Source organism: Callospermophilus lateralis, chromosome 8 (assembly GCF_048772815.1).
Source record: "Callospermophilus lateralis isolate mCalLat2 chromosome 8, mCalLat2.hap1, whole genome shotgun sequence".
Lineage (NCBI taxonomy): Eukaryota > Metazoa > Chordata > Mammalia > Rodentia > Sciuridae > Callospermophilus > Callospermophilus lateralis.
The window spans coordinates 2,171,273-2,191,454 of record NC_135312.1 but is presented as its reverse complement, the minus strand read 5'-3'; the positions used below and the strand labels follow the sequence as shown (position 1 = coordinate 2,191,454).

General features: G+C 44.5%; 1 protein-coding gene and 1 pseudogene across 4 annotated transcripts in view; both read left to right on the top strand.

Annotated features, from left to right (window-relative positions):
• Positions 1-20,182, top strand: part of Tnip2 (TNFAIP3 interacting protein 2) — a 47,920-nt gene that overhangs the window by 7,793 nt on the left and 19,945 nt on the right. The window contains exons 2-6 of one of the 4 annotated variants that reach the window (XM_076864566.1): positions 1,239-1,526; positions 3,567-3,647; positions 4,088-4,336; positions 4,521-4,640; positions 7,157-8,506. In XM_076864566.1, the coding sequence (XP_076720681.1) occupies positions 1,239-1,526; positions 3,567-3,647; positions 4,088-4,336; positions 4,521-4,640; positions 7,157-7,420 (1,002 nt within the window). In that variant the 3' untranslated portion in view covers positions 7,421-8,506. Of the gene's footprint in view, positions 1-1,238; positions 1,551-3,566; positions 3,648-4,087; positions 4,337-4,520; positions 4,641-6,676; positions 6,759-7,156; positions 8,507-20,182 lie in introns of those variants that run through there. The other 3 variants (XM_076864565.1, XM_076864569.1, XM_076864568.1) reach the window with 3 other exon arrangements.
• LOC143406565 (U6 spliceosomal RNA) lies at positions 15,259-15,356 on the top strand (annotated as a pseudogene).

Here is a 20,182-nt window from a genome sequence, read left to right as displayed (position 1 = left end):
AAAAACCAAAAAAAAAAAAAAATATATATATATATATATTAAAAAATTTTCTCTCTCTCTCTCTCTCTCTCTCTCTCTCTCCCCCTCTTTAAAAAAAAAATTATACTAAGTTACAGTTGTGCACACCTGTGTCTGTAACCCTAATGATTTTGGAGGCTGAGGCAAGAGGATTGCCAGGTTTGAGGCCAGCCTCATAAATTTAGTGAGATCCTGTCTCAAAACGAAAAATAAGGGCTGGGCGCAGTGGTGCATGCCTATAATCCCAGCAGCTCTGGAGGATGATGCAGGAAGATCACAAGGTCAAAGCCAGCCACAGCAACTTAGTGAGGCCCTAAGCAACTTGGGAAGACCCTATCTCAAAATAAAAATATAAAAAAGAGCTGGGATATGATGTGGCTTAGTGGTTAAGTGTCCCTGGGTTCAATCCCCAGTACCAAAAAATAAAAAAATGTAAAGAACTGGGCAGATAGTGGTAAACCCCCTTCAGTTCAATCCCCCATTGGAAAAAAAAAAATTGGTTTTAAGGATTTTTTTTAAAATAATTACTGTTGGGAATATTAGTTTTCTAAAGCTGCTAGAATAAAGCACCACAAACCAGGGGGCTTAAAGCAAGACAAATTCAATCTTTCCACAGTTTTGGAGGCCAGAAGCCCCAAATCAAGACGTCTGCTCTCTCCAAAGACACTGGGAAGATCGTCCCCACCTCTCCCAGGCTCAGTGGTGGCTGCAGTCCTCGGTGTTCCTTGGCCTAGAGATTCATGGCTCTAGTCTTTGTCCCTGCAGCCTTCTCCTGTGTGCACCCTAATTTCCCTATTCTTCCTGCCTAATTGATTATGGTTTTGGGGATTGAACCCAGGGGTGCTCTACCACTGAGTACAGCCCCTGTTCTAATTTTTTATTTTGAGACAGGGTCTTGCTAAGTTGCCCAGGCTGGCCTTGAACTTTAGTACTCCTGCCTCAGCCTCCCAAGTCTCAAGGATTATAGGCCTGCACCACTGTGCCCAGCCAGCCACTTTTAGTAATTCGTTGATGCAAAATCTAAAGTTAAAAATTTCCTTGTGAAAACAGATTTTTAGATAAAGTTTCAGAAGAGCATGCTCAATGCAGGTTGAGAAGCCTCCCTTCTGAGAGGTGTCATCTAGTGCTGGGTGATCCTTGTCAGCTTTTCTTTATCAATGTTTGCTTTTGATATTTCTTCTTTTAATCAAATAAATTGTGCTTTAAAATCTTCCACTTAGGAAGTTGAGAGACTTACTGAGCAACTAGAAGAAAAAGAGAAGGAGACGCAGCAGCTGATGAGCCAGCCTCAGCAAGCCTGGGAGAAGGAGCTTGTCCTGTTGCGGAAGAGTGTGCTGGAGAAGGAACGGGCCCGGGCCGCCAGCCATGTGCTGTGCCGCTCCTTGGCCGACGAGATCCACCAGTTACGCAGGACGCTGGCTGCCACTGCACACATGTGCCAGCATCTGGCTAAGTGTCTGGATGAACGACATGCACAGGGGGATGTGGGAGAGAAGTGCCTGAAGGAGGTGGGCCACAGTGAATCAATTGAGGTGAAGATGGGGTGGGGGTGGGCAGAGGCTTTGTCCACACGCCCCTGGGGTCCCTGGGCAGTCACGGAGGTCAGGGTTGCCTTGAACCCACTTCTATTCTCAGTTTGGAGGACTGGCTGATGGGGAGCTGGCCCATCCAGGGACTTGACAGGATGCCTATCCGGCCCCAATACTACCTGCAGCTGACCCTGGACCTGATGGAGAGATGGCCCTGTGGCATCTTCTGCCCCGCTGAGGATGGGGAGGAAGGGCTGGGATGGGGCAGCCCTGAAGAAGCATCATTGTGTGTTAGGCCAGTGCAACTGAGGCAGAGGTGGGCAATTCTGCTAGGGAGGGCAGTGCCTCCAAATGCCACCTGTGCAGGGCCAGGCTGGAGGCTGCAGAAGCCCACAAGAGCTGGCCTCTGTGGGCTCCCTGCCTTTGAGTGGGTCCAGGCTGGCCCCCCTAGTGTCATGCAGCGCCAGTACTCTCTCTGAGCTGGCTTTGGGCATATCCTTGCCTTAGCATGGCCTCATGCCCACAGCTAGGAGACCTGGCCATTCTGAGATACACTCCTCCTCCTACCAATTTACAGGACATAGAGCAGCTCTGTGTCTCAGCACTGTACCCTCAGCTGGGCACCACACAAGGTGGAGCTGGTGGCTCTTCTAGAACCGGCCAGGTCTGGCTATGGCTTTGTTAGGGTTTGGTGAGGGGCTCAAGGACAGTGAGGGTCTCAGCATCTAGAAAGTTGTTATGGGGGGTACACCTAGTCAATGAGGGGCCCCTGATGGGCGGAAGCTGCTATAGGCCAGTGCTGTCCATGTCATCCTTCCCACTAGGGAGTTGTGGGGATCCACAAGACGCTGGGAATAGGCATGCAGGGTACACCTTGTCCAGGTGACACAGAGTGCCCAGAAAGGCAGAAGCTTACACCCCAGCACAAGGCCTCTCTCATTCAGGGCCTTTCCAGACAGTTCTCTGAGGCTGCTACAGGTTCACACAGAAACGTAAGTACTGGGGCAGGCAGGACACCCAGCTATGGGTAGTGTCACCATAGTGCCCACTGGGAGAAGACCTGCTGAGAACCACCTGTCTTGGTGGGTGGATTCTATAAAGGGCACCTCAGGAAGAATGCAGCTGTGTTTCAGAAACCCAAGGGAAGGGGTGTCTGGAGGAAGCGGGTGCTCTTAGTCAGCTCTGGTCATAGTGACGTTCCCTCTCGAGACTTGAAGCAGCCACACGATGGTCAACTCGGGAAGGTGTGGGGCTGATGGTGGGGGCAGGCATCTCCTTGGTTTCTAAATCAGTGTCACTTCTTAGCCTGGGACTCAGCTGAGTCACCAGGGCTTCCCAGTGCTGACTGGGTTAGTACATGTATTTCCTGTCATTTGGGGAATTTTGAAAAATTGCGTCACTGGTATACAGTCGCCCACTGTCCATTGCACAGAATTTCTAGAGTACAAATTGGTTTCATGAGACTTTTTAGTTAGGTCTGCCAGCTATTGTTTGGGGTTGTTTTGGGACACAGTTCTGTGACTGAATCCCCTTGACTCTGCATGAGGCCTGGGCTAGGTGCTGTGTCCACATTAGCCACATTTGAATCTGACTGGGCAGGAGGGGGATAAGTTGGATCCATGGCCAGGCCCGCCCTCCTCCTGGGGTCTTCTGGTGTATAGCAGCATTAAGGTTCCTGTCCTCTCTGCTATCTGTTACGATGGCAAGTCTCAGAAGGTTTTATTTCATTTGGCATTCCAGTGCCTTCAGACTATGGCTTTAGAATATTTAGGTGTAGGATGTTTAAAATATGAACAGCTCACATTGGTTGGCAGGATGGGATAGAGACAGTGTCAAGGGTGCTCAAGGCATGGCCCAGCCCTAGCGGGGAGTGGGCCTGGTCAGGGAGCTAGAACCAGCAGCTTCCTGTCAAGCAAGTGGTCACCACCTCCTATACTGCAGGACAGTGATGATATGTGGCCTCAGCCTCTGAGTCAGTCATGTGCTAACATGGCTTCCCTCTTTCCCTTTCTCATGCAGCCAGAGCATACAGATGGGGATCAGGCTGTTGTTGAGAAGTTACAGGAAGAAAATCGACTGTTGAAACAGAAGGTGACTCATGTGAGTGTCTTTGACATTTCATTGTGAAGATCCCTCGCCCTAACAGAGGGCAGGTGAGGGTTCTCTCCTTGGCCTCTGCCCAGAAGTTGCTCCTGCCCTCCATCCACTCAGCTGTCCCCAGAGACCAGAACTTGCTGCTCAAGAGGATATGCAGGACACTTCCTGTCTGCCACTCCCCACAGTTAATGCACCAGTCTATAAAGAAGCACAAGTTACAGTCTGGAAGGTCTGTTTTCAAGACTGGAAAACTGTACTATGTCCACTCTGTTTAAGGTTGAGTCTCAGGATTCTTTGGTTGTCCCCCTGCACAAAACAGAGGGAGGTGACTTCCATTTACAAGGAGAGCCTCACCCCAGTTATACTCTAAGTCCTCTATGCTAGTTGCTAGTTGGCTGGCCGCCTCAGGGCTGTGCTGTGAGCTCCTGGCTCTGCCCCCACAGGTGGAAGACCTCAATGCCAAGTGGCAGCGCTATGATGCCAGCCGGGACGAATATGTGAGGGAACTCCACGTGCAGCTGAGGGGGCTGCAGGCCCCCCAGGAGTCTGAACTGATGAGGAAGGAGATCTCCCGGCTCAACAGGCAGTTGGAGGAGAAGATAAATGACTGTGCAGAAGCGAAGCAGGAGCTGGCAGCTGCCAGGATGGCCCGGGACTCCGCACTGGAGCGAGTGCAGATGCTGGAGCAGCAGGTGTCTGCCCATGGGCTCTAGGCAGTGCCAACAAGACACACGCTGCATGTGGCAGCCATGGTCTTAGGACAGACTGGGTCAAGGCTTGGAGGCACTGGGTGGGCAGCAGTCAGAGGGCACTGGGAGAAGCCAGCCAAGGACTGTCTCCTTCCTGAGCAGAAATGAGTATATTGTCTCCTTTCAGCTTCTTGCTTACAAGGATGACTTTGCGTCAGAAAGGGCAGATCGGGAACGGGCTCAAAGCAGGATTCAGGAGCTGGAGGAGAAGGTCACTTCCTTGCTGTACAAGGCTTCCCAGAGACAGGTAGGTGCAAGGGCCTGTCTCCTCCCCTCAGGGCTAGTATTTTTGTTTTTCTTCATGAACTTCAAGCCTTTCTGTCTGCTGAGACCCTGATTTGCTGGTGACCAGAGTCAGGCAGAGCTACCTCATCTGAGCCCTGGGGCTCAGTCCTGAGAGACCTCCTGCTGGGCTCCTTTAGTTGTGGAGCAGCTGGCTTGGTGGTTTGTTAGCAGAGGAGTCTGCCCCCAGGCCTGTCCTGCCTCCCTGTGCATTGCTATGATGTGGCTAGAGAGCTTGTCCTGGCCCCAGACTCTCCATGCATATCTGTCCTTGAGGTGGGGACCCTAGTTAATGGGTCACATAGGTATGACATAGACTCTGAGTGTCCAGTAAGGTCCTCCAGCATAGCCACTGTGCTGGGCTCAGTGCTGTCCCCACAGTGGAGGAGCCTGGAGAGGCCTGGTGTGAGTTATAACCAACAGAACCTCTTAACCTCTCCCTCCATAGACTCATGCTCCACAAAATCCCAGGAGAGGTATTTGTCTTTAGCTACTTTGTATCTAATACACTCTGTCCTGGGGCAAACTGTGCTCCCTCAAAGAACTTCCTATCTTGACAGACTGGATACTAGCAATGCCTTCAGAAATCAGTGCACTCCAAGCCAGAGCTGGCCTTGAAAGTGCCCCTCCTGGAAAATCATGAGCAGGACCTGGGGGATGTGAGGAATACCCATAGTGCTCTGTGCTGAACAGCTGCTGGATCTCATTGGCTGACAGCCTCTGCTTCCCTTCCCCTGCACAAGGGGCATAGGGGAGTCACGAAGGATACCATTTCTTTAACACCCTTGGACTAAGACTATAGCAGGGGTTCTGGATGCAGTCGCCAGTTCTACTTATAAATGATGGAGACCTACGTTCTCCTCCTAAGTTCACAGACCAACAGGGTGGTATAGAAGGCTTCACCAGCCACAGTAGGCTCCCCAGAGCCCCTGCCCAGCCCCAGCAGCCAACTTGGCCTCACATAATGCAGCTGGGGTGTTTCCCACCCTCCAATTCCTGGTTCTTCTAAAACAGGGTACTGTAGTACTAGGAAGGGATCCTCTAGCATGCTGCATGGGCAGGAAGGGGAGCATCTTTTGCTGACCTTTGTTTTTGTCTGTGGGCTTTCCTGGGATTTGGTTTTGCTGTGGGTTTTCTGGCCTTCCTGAAGGTATGTGATTTGGATTAAAGGGCTGATAATGGTGCAGTCACAAAGATGGTCCCAAGTGGCCTGTCAGGCAGCCTCTCAAATAGTGGAGCCAATTCCAGGTTTGCCTGATCTGAATTCTCCAAGGGATTCCTGCTCAGCCCCAAGGGCAGGATTTCTGGTGGGGCTGGTGGTCACCAGCAATGAAGTATGCAGGTGCTACATGGGCTCTGCAAGCTGCAGAGTTCATGGCAGTTATCTGGAACATGTGTCAGGCCACACCAGGCTATGCCAACAAGTTTTGAGGCTGAGCCAAGGACACACCCCTGTGCTGCTGGAAGCCCCCTGGGGCTCAGTCTGCGCAGCATCCCAAGCCTCTTAAGGGAGGCAGCCTTAGTTTGCTGCCTCCCCACCAAGAGTTCTGCTGCTGCTACTCCACGGTGGTACATGGGGCTTGTTCCCAAGGCCACCTTCTGGATCAGGTCTCCTGGGGCTCGTGGTCCTATCAGGCCTTCCAGTGCAGGGTGGGGAGTGAACCCACTCGGGCTGTTCCTTCCTGAGCCCATGAGGGAGCCTATGTGGGACCTCTTCAGTTACTTGCTGAGCACCTCCTTATCTGGGTTTGGGCTATGGCATTTAAATTTAATATCTCTGGGCTGGAGATGTGACGCACTTGCCTGGCATGCGTGCGGCCCGGGTTCGATCCTCAGCACCACATACAAACAAAGATGTTGTGTCCACCGAATACTAAAAAATAAATATTAAAAAAAATTCTCTCTCTCTCTCTCTCTCTCTCTGCCTCCCTCCCTCCCTCCCTCCCTCTTTCTCTCTCTCTTTAAAAAAAAAATAAATTTGGGCTGGGGATGTGGCTCAAGCGGTAGCGCGCTCTCTTGGCATGCGTGCGGCCCGGGTTCGATCCTCAGCACCACATACAAACAAAGATGTTGTGCCCGCCGATAACTAAAAAATAAATATTAAAAAAAAATGTTCTCTCTCTATACCTCTCTCTCTCTTTAAAAAAAAAAAAAAAAAAAAAAAAAGAGGGCTGGGGGGCGCTGGGGATGTGGCTCAAGCGGTAGCGCGCTCTCTTGGCATGTGTGTGGCCCGGGTTCGATCCTCAGCACCACATACAAACAAAGATGTTATATCCGCCGATAACGAAAATATAAATATTTTAAAAAATTCTCTCTCTCTCTCTCTCTCTCTCTCTCTCTCTCTCTCTCTGTCCTCTCTTTAAAAAAAAAAAAAGCTGAATAAAAAAAAATAAATTTAATATCTCTAGTGGCTAGAACCCAAGGCCTGGCTTTGTGGCCTCCAGCACAGGTCCTGTGAACAGATCTTTGCCTTTTCTGCAGGACACCCAGGAGGAAGGCCCCTGCCGGATTCATACTAGGAGCAGAACTGCCAAGTACTTAGAGACCGATGTGTTGGAGCTTGGGGCACCTGGTGGCTGGAGGCCTGGGCCTGGGTCCCCACAGCTGGAGTCTCCTGCAGAGGACGTGTGCCCCAGCACAGCTCACAGAGGACAGGGTGACCTTCAGTGCCCCCGCTGCCAGGGCTACTTCAGTGACACGCAGGGTGAAAAATTCCTCAGGCATGTGTCTGAGTGCTGTCAGTGAGACAGGGCCTCCTGTGCCCCTGTGGTTTCCACCCAGCACAGCTGCCCTAGGGGACATGGGGGTGCTTTCAGACTTGGTGGGTTGAACTCTACCAAGACATAGGGTGCCCAGAATGAGATAGGAACACTCTTAAGAGTTCTCTTTGGTTCCCTTTTGGCCACAGCTCAGACTGGGTCTGTGGAGCTGCCAGCAGAGCTGGAGTCAGAGATCGGGTCAGGAGCATCTGGCAGTGGGGGCAGTCCTGTCCCAAGCTGCCAAGCCAGTCTGGTGCAGGGACACCTAGAGGCCAGGTACCTTGCAGCTTCAGATGCTGCTGCTTGCCAGAAACAGGTGGCTGCCTGTGGGAGCCCAGTGTGCCATCCCCAGGATGGAAGGCTCATCCTGTGCCACAGAATAAGGTGTTCGCGGGCTGGGGTTGTGGCTCAGTGGCAAAGCACTCACCTAGCACGTGCAAGGCCCTGGGTTCGATCCTCAGCACCACGTAAAAATAAATAAAATAAAGGTATATGTCCAACTACAACTAAAAAATTAAAAATTAAAAAAAAAAAGAAGAAGAAGGTGTCCCTCACAGCCCAGCAAACATGACCTCAGGAGTTCATTAGATAGAAGAGAAAATGCTTCATGGAGTTGCACCATTACAAGGTTTTGCACTGATTTAAAGTGGTCTATAATAAGTGAAGGAAGCATACTGCAATCTCTAGGGTGATCACTAAAATAGTAATACAATATTTGATTAAAAAGCTAATAGAGGGGCTGAGGTTATAGCTCAGTTTTAGAGTGCTTGCCTAGCATGTGTGCAGCATTGGGTTCAATTCTCAGCACCACATATAAATAAATAAAGGTACATCAACAACTAAAAAAAAAAAAAACTAAGAGGCCAGGCACGGTGGCACACTCCTATAATCCCAGCATCTTGGGAGACTGAGGCAGGAGGATCTGGAGTTCAAAGCCAGCCTCAGCATAAGCAAGACACTAAGCAACTCAGTGAGACCCTGTCTCTAAATAAAATTCAAAATAGGGCTGGGGATGTGGCTCAGTGGTTGAGTGCCTCTGAATTCAATCTCTGGTACCAAAAACAAAAGCTAATAGAGGGTGTGGCTTTGTGGTAGAACATTTGCCTAGCATGTGTAAGGCACTGGGCTCTAATCTCAGCACTGCATATAGATAAATAAATGTCTATCAACAACAACCACAAAATTCTTAAAAAGAAAAACCAGACAAACTTTAAAAATAAAAACTAACAGAACAGAAAAACAGAATAGTTTTTTATTAGGACATTCTAGGAGGGCTGGCAGTGGTAGATCTCTTGCCTAGTATGGGTGAGGAACTGGGTTTGATCCTCAGCACAACATGCATAAATAAATAAATAAATAATAAAGGTTAAATTCTTGAAAAAAAAAGACATGTTAGGAGAAATAAAGGAATAAAAAAGTGATAAGACAAATAGAAAATAGATAATTAGCCAGGTACAATGGTGTGTGCCTGTAGTCGTAAGCTATTGGCGAAGCTGAGGCAAGAGAATTGCTGGAGCCCAACACTTCAAGACCAGCCCAGGAAACATCTCAGAAGATAGATGGTAGACAGAAACCCAACTATATCAGTAATTACATTAAATATGAGTGGACCAAACACTGTGGGAGACAAAGATTATCATACTGGATGGTAAAAAAAAAAAAAATAAGCCTTACCTGTATACTTATTAGAAAAGATGCACTTTGGGCTGGAAATGTGGCTCAGTGGTAGAGTGCCTGCCTGGCATGCATGGGGCCGTAGGTTTGATTGATTGATTCCCAGCACTGCAAAAGAAGGAAAAAAGAAAGAAAAGAAAAGATGAACTAAAGTTTTGCGTATTTTTTCATGTGGTGCTGGGGACTGAATACAGGGCTTCTTGCCTGCTAGCAAGTGCTGTACCATGTAGCTCCATCCCCCACACAAGAAAGGATGCACTTTAAATATCAGAACACAAGATTTAAAAGATATAAAAAGACACCATGCCAATATTAACCACGAAAATAAGAGTGGTAACAGGATTTTCAGAGTGAAGTTTAAGACAAAATATCAAAAGAAATAGAGACACTGAATACTGATAAAAGGGTAAATTACGAAGAACATGTAATATTATTGAATTTTCAGAAAGATAACAAGACTTTAAAAGATACAAAGCAAAAAAAAAAAAACTAGATGAGTGCACAATTGTAGCTGAGTTGATTTTTTTTTTTAAGTTGAACTTTTGGTATAGCTGGAAATTTTAACATACACTTCTCAGTAACTTGTAGAAGCAGTTAAAGATAAAAAGTAACAATATAAAAGACTTAAACAAAATAATTTACCAACTTGACTTAATTGACATGCATAAAACATTAAACCCAACAAAAGACAGCTATATATTATTCTTTACAGGTGTACACAGAACACTTAGGAAAAAAGACAAATTTCTGGGCTGTAAAGCAAATAACAACACATTCCAGATAATTACAATCAGACTTTGTGTTCTCTGACCACAGTGAAATTAAAACAAAATCAATAATAGAAAGATAACCATCAAATTTCTGAGATCTCTCAGATATTAGAGAAAAAAAATCTCATGCTAATAAAGCTAAAGTCCTTGAAAAGCACACCTTGTGAAAATTGACAAAAGAAACCAGAAAACCCCAAATAGCTTTATATCCTGTTTTGAGTAAACTGAATCAGTCATTAAAAATCTTTTCAGAAAAAATATTATAGACCTAGATGGCCTCACTGGTGAATTCTTCCAGATACATAATATCAAGTTCACAAATGCTCAGAAAACAGTGTGCTTCCCCAATTCATTCATGATACTAATTCTGAGAAAAGAATCCTAAAGAAAATACTAACAAGTTGAATTCAACAATATAAAAAATAGTACTACACCATGACCCAGTGGATTTTTTTAATAGGGATATAAGACTCATTGATTTAAAGAAAATGCAAAGAACCCAGCTGCCCACCTTTGCATCTTGGATCTGAGAGAATGCACAGCCTTAAAATCCACCTGACCTTTGCTACTTTGTAACAGCAGCCCTTGAAAACTAATGCACAACCCTGTTTATGAGATTGCCAACACAGAATTCTTAGAAAAAATAGATTTATCAAAAATTACCATTTATTATGACTGAGGAAAAAATCCATATGCTCATTTCAATAGTACAGAAAAAAATTTATGGCAAAACTCAGTGTCCACTCATGATAAAAGTCCTCAGAAATGAGGCCTGGTCAACACCCCAGCTCACATTACACTTGAAGCAGGACTGCTGCCCCTGCTGCCGTCCAGTTGCTCACAGGTGGCAATTCCACAGTGCACAGCAGGTGCCACCCAGAGAAGCAGGGAAGCTACAGGGAGAGAGGAGAGAAAGATCTAGAAAGAAGACATAAGGCTATCCTCTTCACTGATGATATGACTTATGTTTATGAAGAAAACCCCAAGGAATAAAAACGAAGCTTGGTACTAAGTCAAGGATGCAAAGTCAACAAGTGCTTACAATAGGGAATTAGAAAAGGAAAAAAAAAAAAAAAAGAAGGCATTTTTTACTCTGGTGCTTAAAACCAGATGAGATCTGCCTCCTAAGGCCAAGCAAAAGGGATTGCCGTGGAATCGTGGGTCATTTTAGTTCCCTTAAAAGCAGATCCTGGGACAGGATTTTTCTGCAACTCCTTGATTTCTACAGGGACTCTGAAAGGGGAAGGTGAGTCTGGGCAGGAAGGTGGCCTCTAGGAGGGCACTGTAGACAAGTGTCCTACCACTGAGCTACTCCCCAGCTTAGAAAAAGAAGTAAGAATAATATATAACTTATGTGATTTGGATCAAGTCCCCCCAAAGACACAATGACCAAAAAGACAGATTGAAGTCCTCACCCCAGGAACCTGTGAACATTTGGAAACAGGGTGTAACTGAGTTAAAACGAGGTCACACTGGAGTAGTTAGACCTTGATCCAGTGACTGGCATCCTTACAAAGGGAGACATAGACAGGAGAAAACACGTGAAGATGGCAGCTGTTGGGAGAGCACATCAGCCAGCTTAGGGACCACCAGAAGCCCCAGGGGAAGAGTGAAAGAGTCCCACTCAGAAGCCCCAGAAGGAACCCAGCTCTGCATCTTGGATCTGAGGGAATGCACAGCCTTAAAATCCACCTGACCTTTGTTACCTTGTAACAGCAGCCCTTGAAAACTAACGCACAACCCTGTTTACAGAATTCTTAGAAAAAAACAAATTTATCAAAAAAATATGCAAAATCTCTACAGTAAGGGCTACAAAATCTTGCTGAGTAATTCAAGAATACAGCAAGAAATTCAAGAATACATACATCAGTGACTGAGTTTGTTACTGTTCTTAGAGCTGGACAACTATCCTTAAGGCTTCCTCTGTGAGGTGTGGAAGCAAGCCCATGCCACCCTCATGCCTTAGAACAGCTACACATCACAAGCTCACCTGTTGGGCGTGCATTCCAGTGGTCTCAGGTCCTCATGGGCATGCTGTCACCTGGAAAAGAACTCCGTACTGTTTAACTGCCTTCCCACCTCCCACCTCTGCAAATTTCCCTTCTCTGAATTTGTATCCATAATACTTTGTGATTTTGGGTGTTTGACTCTCAATGAACACAGTTTCAGGGCTCTCCATGTTGTAGCATGCATCAGTCCTTCATTCTTTTTTATGGTTATCACATTACATTGTGTGGATCTGTCCCCATTTACCGGTTGTTGGATTGTCAGTGCTGTCCTGTGAATCTTCGGCCTGTGATGTCTCTACCTTTGGGTTGTGTGAACAGTGCTGCTGTAAACATTATATATAAACCTCCGTGTGGACACTTCTCATAGGCATAGATCCAGGAGTGCAATGGCTGTACCATGCAGTGACTTCCTGTGCAGTCACCGAAGAGCTGTCCATCCCAAAGTGGCTCCACCACCTTACACCCCACCAGCAGGGTGCAAGCCTTCTGATTTCTTTGCCTTTTCCCCAACACTTGTTACTCTCTCACAGAAATGCCACTTTCATCAGCATTTCTCCAGTAACAAATGATGTTGAATATTGTCATGTTCTTCAAGACCACTTGTGTAAATTCCTTGGAGAAATGTTTATTCAGATCCTTTACCCATTTTTAAAGTGGGATGTCTTTAGTTTTAAGAATTCCTTGTAAGGACTGGATAGAAGTCTCTTAGCTGATTTTCAATCCCCCCCCCCCATTCTGTGGGATGTTCTTTATCTTTTGGTGATATCCTTTCTATTCTGAGGAAGCCCAGCTAGTTCTTCTATTGCTTGTGCTTTGCTGTCATATTCAGTGCTGAGTCCAGTGTCTTGAAAATTCACCAATTTCTTCTAGAGTTTGTAGTTTTAGCTCTCATGTTTTAGGCTTTCTACCTTAATCTTCATATACAGCATGAAGAAAGAGGGTCCCACTTCATTCCTTTACATGTGGATACCCACCAGTCCCAGAATCACTTGCTGAAGAAACTTTCTTTCCCTATTGGATGGTCTTGGCACCCTTATCAGGGCAATTTGATGCTAAATGTATGGGCTTATTTCTGGATGCTCAAATCTGTCCCATTGATATGTCTGTTCTTGTGTCAGCGCCACACTGTCTTGATTACTGTTGCTTTGTACTAAAATAGAAATGTCAGTTCTCCCAATTTTTTTTTCTTTTTCAGAATTGTTCTGAGTATTCTGGGTCCCTTACCATTCCACACTAATTTTAAAATCACTTTATCAATTTCTACAACATTGTTGGGATTCTAATGGGGATTGTGTCCAATCTACAAAACCAGTTTGGGGAGTACTGTCTCTTAACAATGCTAAATTTTGGCAGGGTACAGTAGCAAATATCTGTAATCCCAGCAGCTTGGAGTGTGAAGCAAGAGGATCACAAATTCAAAGCCAACCTCAGCAACAGAGAGGTGCTAAGAAACTCAATGAGACCCTGTCTTTAAATAAAATACAAAAAATAGGGGTAAGCGGGGCTGGGGTTGTGGCTTAGCAGTAGAGCACTCATCTTGCACGAGTGAGGCCCTAGGTTCAATCCTCAGCACCACATAAAAATAAACGAAATAGAGGTATTATTTCCAACTACAACTAAAATAAATAAGTAAATAAGTAAGTAAATAAATATATTGTGTCCAACTACAACTAAAAAATAAATATTAAAAAAATAAGGCTAGGAATGTGGTTCAGTGGTCAAGTGGCCCTAAGTTCAACCCCTGGTACCACACACACACACAAAAAAAAAAAATGCTAAGTTTTACGATCCATAAATATTGGATGTTTTCCCAGTGTTTAGATCTTTCTTTCAACAGTTTTTTTGTGTATGTGTGTGTATATATATATTTTTTTTCTGTGTGTGTGGTATCAGGGATTGAACCCAGGGCCAATTAAATACTAAGCCATATACCCAGCTCTTTTTTGTATTTTGAGACAGGTTCTCACCAAGTTGCTTAGGTACCTACTAAACTGCTGAGGCTGACTTTGAACTTGAGATCCCCTGCCTCAGCCTCCCAAACTGCTGGGATTACAGGTGTAAATTTATTCCTAAGTATTTATTTTTGGTGGTATTATAAATGGAGTCTTGCTACTTTCATTTTTGGGTTGTAGATCACTCATGTATAGAGATGCAATTGGTATATTGATCCTTTATTTTTCTTGATGGTACTGGGTATTGAACCCAGAGCCTTGTGCATCCTAGGCAAGTGTATTTCCACTGAGCTACACCCCCAGCCACTTCTAAATTTTTTTAAAAATATTTTTTAGGTTTAGATGGACACAACACAATGCCTTTATTTTTATGTGGTGCTGACCCGAACCCGGGTCCCACCCATGCTAGGGGAGTGCTCTACTGCTGAGCCACAATCCCACCCAACTTCTAAATTTTTGAGAACAAGCCTTGCTAAATTGCCCAGGCTGCCTTTGAAATTGTGACCCTCCAGCCTCAGTCTACCAAGTGGCTAGGATGACAGGTGTAGGTCACCTCACTTGATTCTTCATATGTTGCAAGTATTTTGTTGAGGTGTTTTGCATTCTTAGTCATAAGAAATATTGGCCTTGCCAGGAATGGTAGTGCATGCCTATAATTGCAGCAACTCAAGGGACTGAGACAGGAGGATACAAGTTTGAGGCCAGTCTCAGCAACTTAGTGAGACCCTAAGCAACTTAGTGAGATCTTGTCTCAAAATTTAAAAAAAAAAGGAAGGACTGGGGATGTGGCTCAATGGTAAAGTGCCCCTGGGTTCAATTCCCAGTTTAAAAAAAAAAATTAGTCTAGTCTCATAGAATGAGCTGGGAAGTATTTACTTCTCTTCTATTTTTTTCAGAGTGTTTGTGAAGAATCAGTATTAATTGTTCCCTAAATGTATGGTAATATTCAGTAATGAAGACTTCTGTGCTTAAGCTTTTTTTTTTTTTTCAGTTGTAGCTGGACACAATACCTTTATTTTATGTATTTATTTTTTATGTGATGCTGAGGATCGAACCCAGTGCTACACACGTGCCAGGCAAAGGCTCCACCACTGAGCCACAACCCCAGCCCTTAAGCTTTTCCTTTGGGGTACCTTTAATTACTACTTCTCTAAGTTGGACTCAGAAGGTCAAGAGTCTTGTTTTCTTTTGTATGAGGAAATTATAGAGGAAAAAATAAAATGGGTCTTACAAAAATAAAAGGGAGATATGTAGAGGAAAGTAGAGGAAGGAGGGGAGATGGGAGGGGAGGAGGAGGAGGAGAGCACTGGGGAGGACAGTGTGCAAATTATATTGTTATATTGTGTGCATGTACAAATATGTAACAAAAAATCCCACCATTATGTACAACCATATGTTCCAATAAAATATGTGGGGAATGTGCTTGCTTTGGCAGCACATACACTAAAATTGTACAGAGAAGATTAGCATGGCCCTAAGCAAGTGTGACCTGCACATTCATAGTGTTATTTTTTTTTAACATTTCTTTTAGTTGTAGATGGACACAGTACCTTTATTTTATTTATTTTATGTGGTGCTGAGGATGGCCAGTGCCTCACATGTGCAAGGCAAGAGTTCTACCACTGAACCACAACCCCAGCCCCATGTGTTCCATATTTTGCTAAAGAAGCCTTCAGAATGCAACCTGCCCACCCTCTGAGGCTACAGCTGTCACATCCACGCACACTGGGAGGGAAAGTCAGAGGGGGAATTCAAAGGCAAAGTTGAATGATCAAATGGATTTTTATTAGGCTCCCAGAGGTTCTGTTTCCTAAGTGATTCAATGTTAACTACCTTTTCCTGTATGCTTTCCAAAGAGTTATTTTGTTTTTTAACTTGATGTGCAAATATTTCCTCACAGTTGGAAAAAAAATCACTATTTCTCATGGTATGTGCATTATATTTCAATAAAACTTTAAAAAAATAAAAATTACTATTTCAATCTCTTTTCTCATTATAGGTCTATGCAGTTTGTCTATTTCTTCCTTTTTCAAAAAAATAGTTGTATATGGACATAATACCTTCATTTTTATTCATTTTTTAAAATGTAGTGCTGAGGATCAAACACAGTGCCTCACATGTACTAGACAAGTGCTCTACCACTGGGCCACAACTCCAGCCCTATTTCTTCTTTTTTTAAAAATATGAATAACTCAATATCCAAAATAGCATCACTTTAACATATGATCAATAGAAAAAACTGAGATATTTTACATTCTTTATGCCAATGAATTCAAACTCCTGTGTGCATTTTATATTTACAACACTTCTCTATCAGGAGCAGCCGCAAGCAGCTAGTGGCCACCACGCTGGACAACACAGGAAGGAGCTCATTTTATTTTTGCATCTGGGAAGTTTGTTCTCTAATTAGCCAATCAGTTCTCAAAAAATCTTGCAGAGTTGATAGAATGTAAGCAAGAAAATCAAATGGTTAAGGAATTTCAAGTCAGGCTTTTGGAAGAATCTCAGCCCCTTGTAATGCATTTCCAGGGAAGAACAACATTTCCATCTCTGGCAATTTTAAGGAAAAATTTAACTCTACAGATACTCGTTGAAGGCCAGCTGTGATCCAGGTGCTGTGCCAGCTCTGCAGGTACCCATCCACAAGTTGGACTTCCCGCCCTCAAAGCTCCTGTCCCTCTGCAGAGGGGCATCTGTTCAGGGCAGGCTGCAAGAGCTAGGAGGAAGAGCACTGTGTCTCAGCCATATGCTCCAGCATAGCTCTGGAGGGAGGCTGGACCTCAGGACAGAGCAGAATGAAGTATGGAATGTAGAGTGCTAATAAGGCCTCCTCCTCTCTAGATGCCACAGAATTCAGATGGGGTCACAGTGTGTCAGCTGGATGGCTGCTCCACAGAGCAAGGATAAAACAGGCATCTTTTTCCTTCCCTTCCTTTTTAAAATATATATTTTAAATTTGTTCTAATTAGTTAGAGACAACAGCTGCACACCTGTTTCTTAATCCATCAAGGGCCCAGCTTGCCCCAGGCAAGCATGCTGCAGCCTGCCTGAAAGAAGAGCTAACTAGGGGAGAAACTGGCCTTTGCTGTCTCACCCAGGCCATTCCACCTTGGAGGTCTCCAGGGGACAGATCAGTCAGGCATTTTGGTTTCTCTTAGCAGCTGGATTTCTTCTCTGATTTGAACATCAAAGCACATGCTCAACCAGGGGCCCCAGCATCCCCTGTGAAGGGAGGCAGAAGAGGGGCAGGGTTTCATCAGCCCTGGCCTGCTCCTCCTCCTAGGGAGTCAATTTGCAGACCCAAGCTCCCCTCAGGACCACTGGTGGGTTGTTCAGCTTCTGCCCCCAAAATAACTGGTTTCAGAGGTTTCATCCACAGTTGATTGACTCCATCACTCTGGACTAATGGGAGGCAGACCACATGGTGGAAAGGCGTGGCAGAGGAAAGTTGCTCAGCTCAGAGCAGCCAGGAAGCAGAGAATAAGCTTTCTTCTTGAGTCAATTTCTGTACTTTGTGCCTGTTTAGGAATTTATCTATGTCTTAAGTCTATTTTGTGTTCCTAAAACAAAATACCTGAGGTTGAGTAATTTATAAAGAAGTTTTGTTTTTTTTTAACAAGTTTAAAAGAAAAGAAGTTGATTTGTAAGAAATGCATTTAATCCCTTCCAAGGATGGTGTCTCCATGACCTTAAATGAAAGGTCACCAACCTTTTAAAGTCATTACAATAGGGAACATCGTTTTTGGAGATGAATCTTTAGGAGACACATTCAATCTATGTCCAAACCACAGTCTATGGTTTGTAATGTAGGTGTTCCTTCACAATTCATGTTGGGATGGGTGCAGTGGCACATACCTGTAATCCCAAAGCTCAGGAGGCTGAGGCAGGAGGATCATGAGCTCAAGAGCCTCAGCAACTTAGCAAGGCCTTAAGCAACTCAGTGAGAACCTATCTCTAAATAAAATACATATTAAAAAAAAAAAAGAGTGGGGGTGCTGGGGATGTGGCTCAAGCGGTAACGCGCTTGCCTGGCATGTGCTGGGCACTGGGTTCGATCCTCAGCACCACATAAAAAGAAATATTAAAACTTAAAAAAAAAAAAAAAAGAGTGGGATGTTGCTCAGCGGTAAAGTGCCCCTGGGTTCAATCCCCAGTACAAAAAAAAAAAAAAAAAAAAAAAATCACGTTGGACCCTCTGACAGCCAATGTGATAGTTATTAAGAGGTGGGATCTTGGGCTGGGGATGTGGCTCAAGCGGTAACGCGCTCGCCTGACATGCGCGGGGCACTAGGTTCAATCCTCAGTACCACATAAAAATAAAGATGTTGCATCCACCGAAAACTAAAAAATAAATATTAAAGAATTCTCTCTCTCTCTCTCTCTCTCAAAAAAAAAAAAAAAAAAAAGGAGGTGGGATCTTGGGAAGTGACTGAGGTGTGAGCTTTCCACTTTCATGAGTGGGATCAGTGTACTCATAAGAGGCTGGAGGGAGTGCCCTACTTCCCCTTCTGCCCTTTTGTCACATGAGAGCATAGGAAAAAGGTGCTTTGGGGAAAGCAGAGAACAAGCCATTACCAGACACAATCTGTCAGTTCTGCCTTGATCTTGGAATTCCCAACCTCCAGAACTGGAAAATACATTTATGTTATTTTTAAAAATATTTTTCAAGCTGGGCACAGTGATGCACACCTGTAATCCCAGTGACTTGGAAGGCTGAGGCAGGAGGATTGCAAGTTCAAAGCCAGCTTCAGCAATTTAGCAAGACCTATCTCTAAATATAAAAAAAGGGCGGGTGGGGATGTAGATCAGTGGCTAAGCACCCCTGGGCTTAATCACCAGTACCAAAAAAAAAAAAAAACTTTTTAAGGCTGGGGTTGTGGCTCAATGGTAGAGCACTTGCCTATGTGTAAGGCACTGGGTTCGATCCTCAGGACATTAAAAATAATAATAAAGTTATATTAAAAAAGTCTAAAAATATTTTTAGTTGTAGATGGATATAATAACTTATGTGGTGCTGAGGATCGAACCCAGTACTTCACACATGCTAGGCAAGCACTCTACTACTGAGCAAAAACCTTAGCCTAAAAGGCTAATCTGTAGTATTTGGTAATAACAGCATGAATGGAATAAGATATCATCCAAATTAATCAACATTTTGGCATGTAATTGTTCATAGTATTCCTTTTTACTCCTGTACGCTCAATAGTAATGTTCTTTCTTTTTTTCTTTTCTGTGGTGCTGGAAATTGAGTACAGAGGTGTTCTATCACTGAGCTGCAGTCCCAGCCCTTTTTATTTTTTAGAGACAGTGTCTTGCTAAGTTGCTGAGGCTGACTTGGAACTTGCGAACCTCCTGCCTTAGCCTCCTGAGTAGCTGGGATTACAGGCATGTGCCACCATACCTGATTCTCTCATCTTTTATTCTAGTACAGTAATTTTTTGTCAGCCTTGGTAAAAATTTGCTGATTTTATCTATTATTTTTACTCACTGTTTCATTAACCTCTAATCTTCATCTCTTTCTCTCTCTCACACTGGCGACTGAACCCAGGGGCACTTTACCACTGAGCTATACCATTCTTTTTATGTTTTATTTTGAGACCAGGTCTTGCTAACTTGCCCAGGTTGCCCTCAACCTTGCAATCTTCCTCCCTCAGCCTCCTGAGCCTCTGGGATTACAGGTGTATAGCACTATGCCTAGCTTCTTCCTGCTTTCTTTAGGTCAGTTTGCTCGGTTTTCTAGTGTCTTGTAGTGAAGTTATTATTAACTTGAGGTATCTTCTTTTTAAACATAGGCATTTACAGTGTTCTGGGATGTATAAATTGTTGTTTTTCAGTAATTCTGGCAAGATTTTAGCCATTATTTCTTTTGCTGGGGATGGAGGCCCGGCCTTTGTGCATGCTAGGCAAGTTGTGTGCTCTATCACTGAACCCCCATCCCTGGTCCTTTACCTGCTGCTACTCCTTTTCTTCAGACACTTCCATCACACAGATGCTGATATGCTTAATGGGGGACAGAGGTCTCACATTTTTCTGAAACTGCCTTAAAATGTTTTTCTGAGATGGGGTTTCATTGTGTTGACCAGGCTGACCCCAAATCCCTGGGTTCAGGTAGTCCTCCTGACTCAATCTCCCGAGTAGCTGGTACTTTTTAAAATTCTTTTTTCTCATTTGACTTTGTCTATCAATCTATCTTCAAATTCACCTATTATTTCTTCTGCTAGCCTTTTTTTTTTTTTTTTTGTACTGGGGATTGAACCTAGGGCCTTGCACATGCTAGGCAAGTGCTCTACCAGAGCCACATCCCCAGCCCTTCAACTAGTTGATTTTAAAATTTTAGTTATCA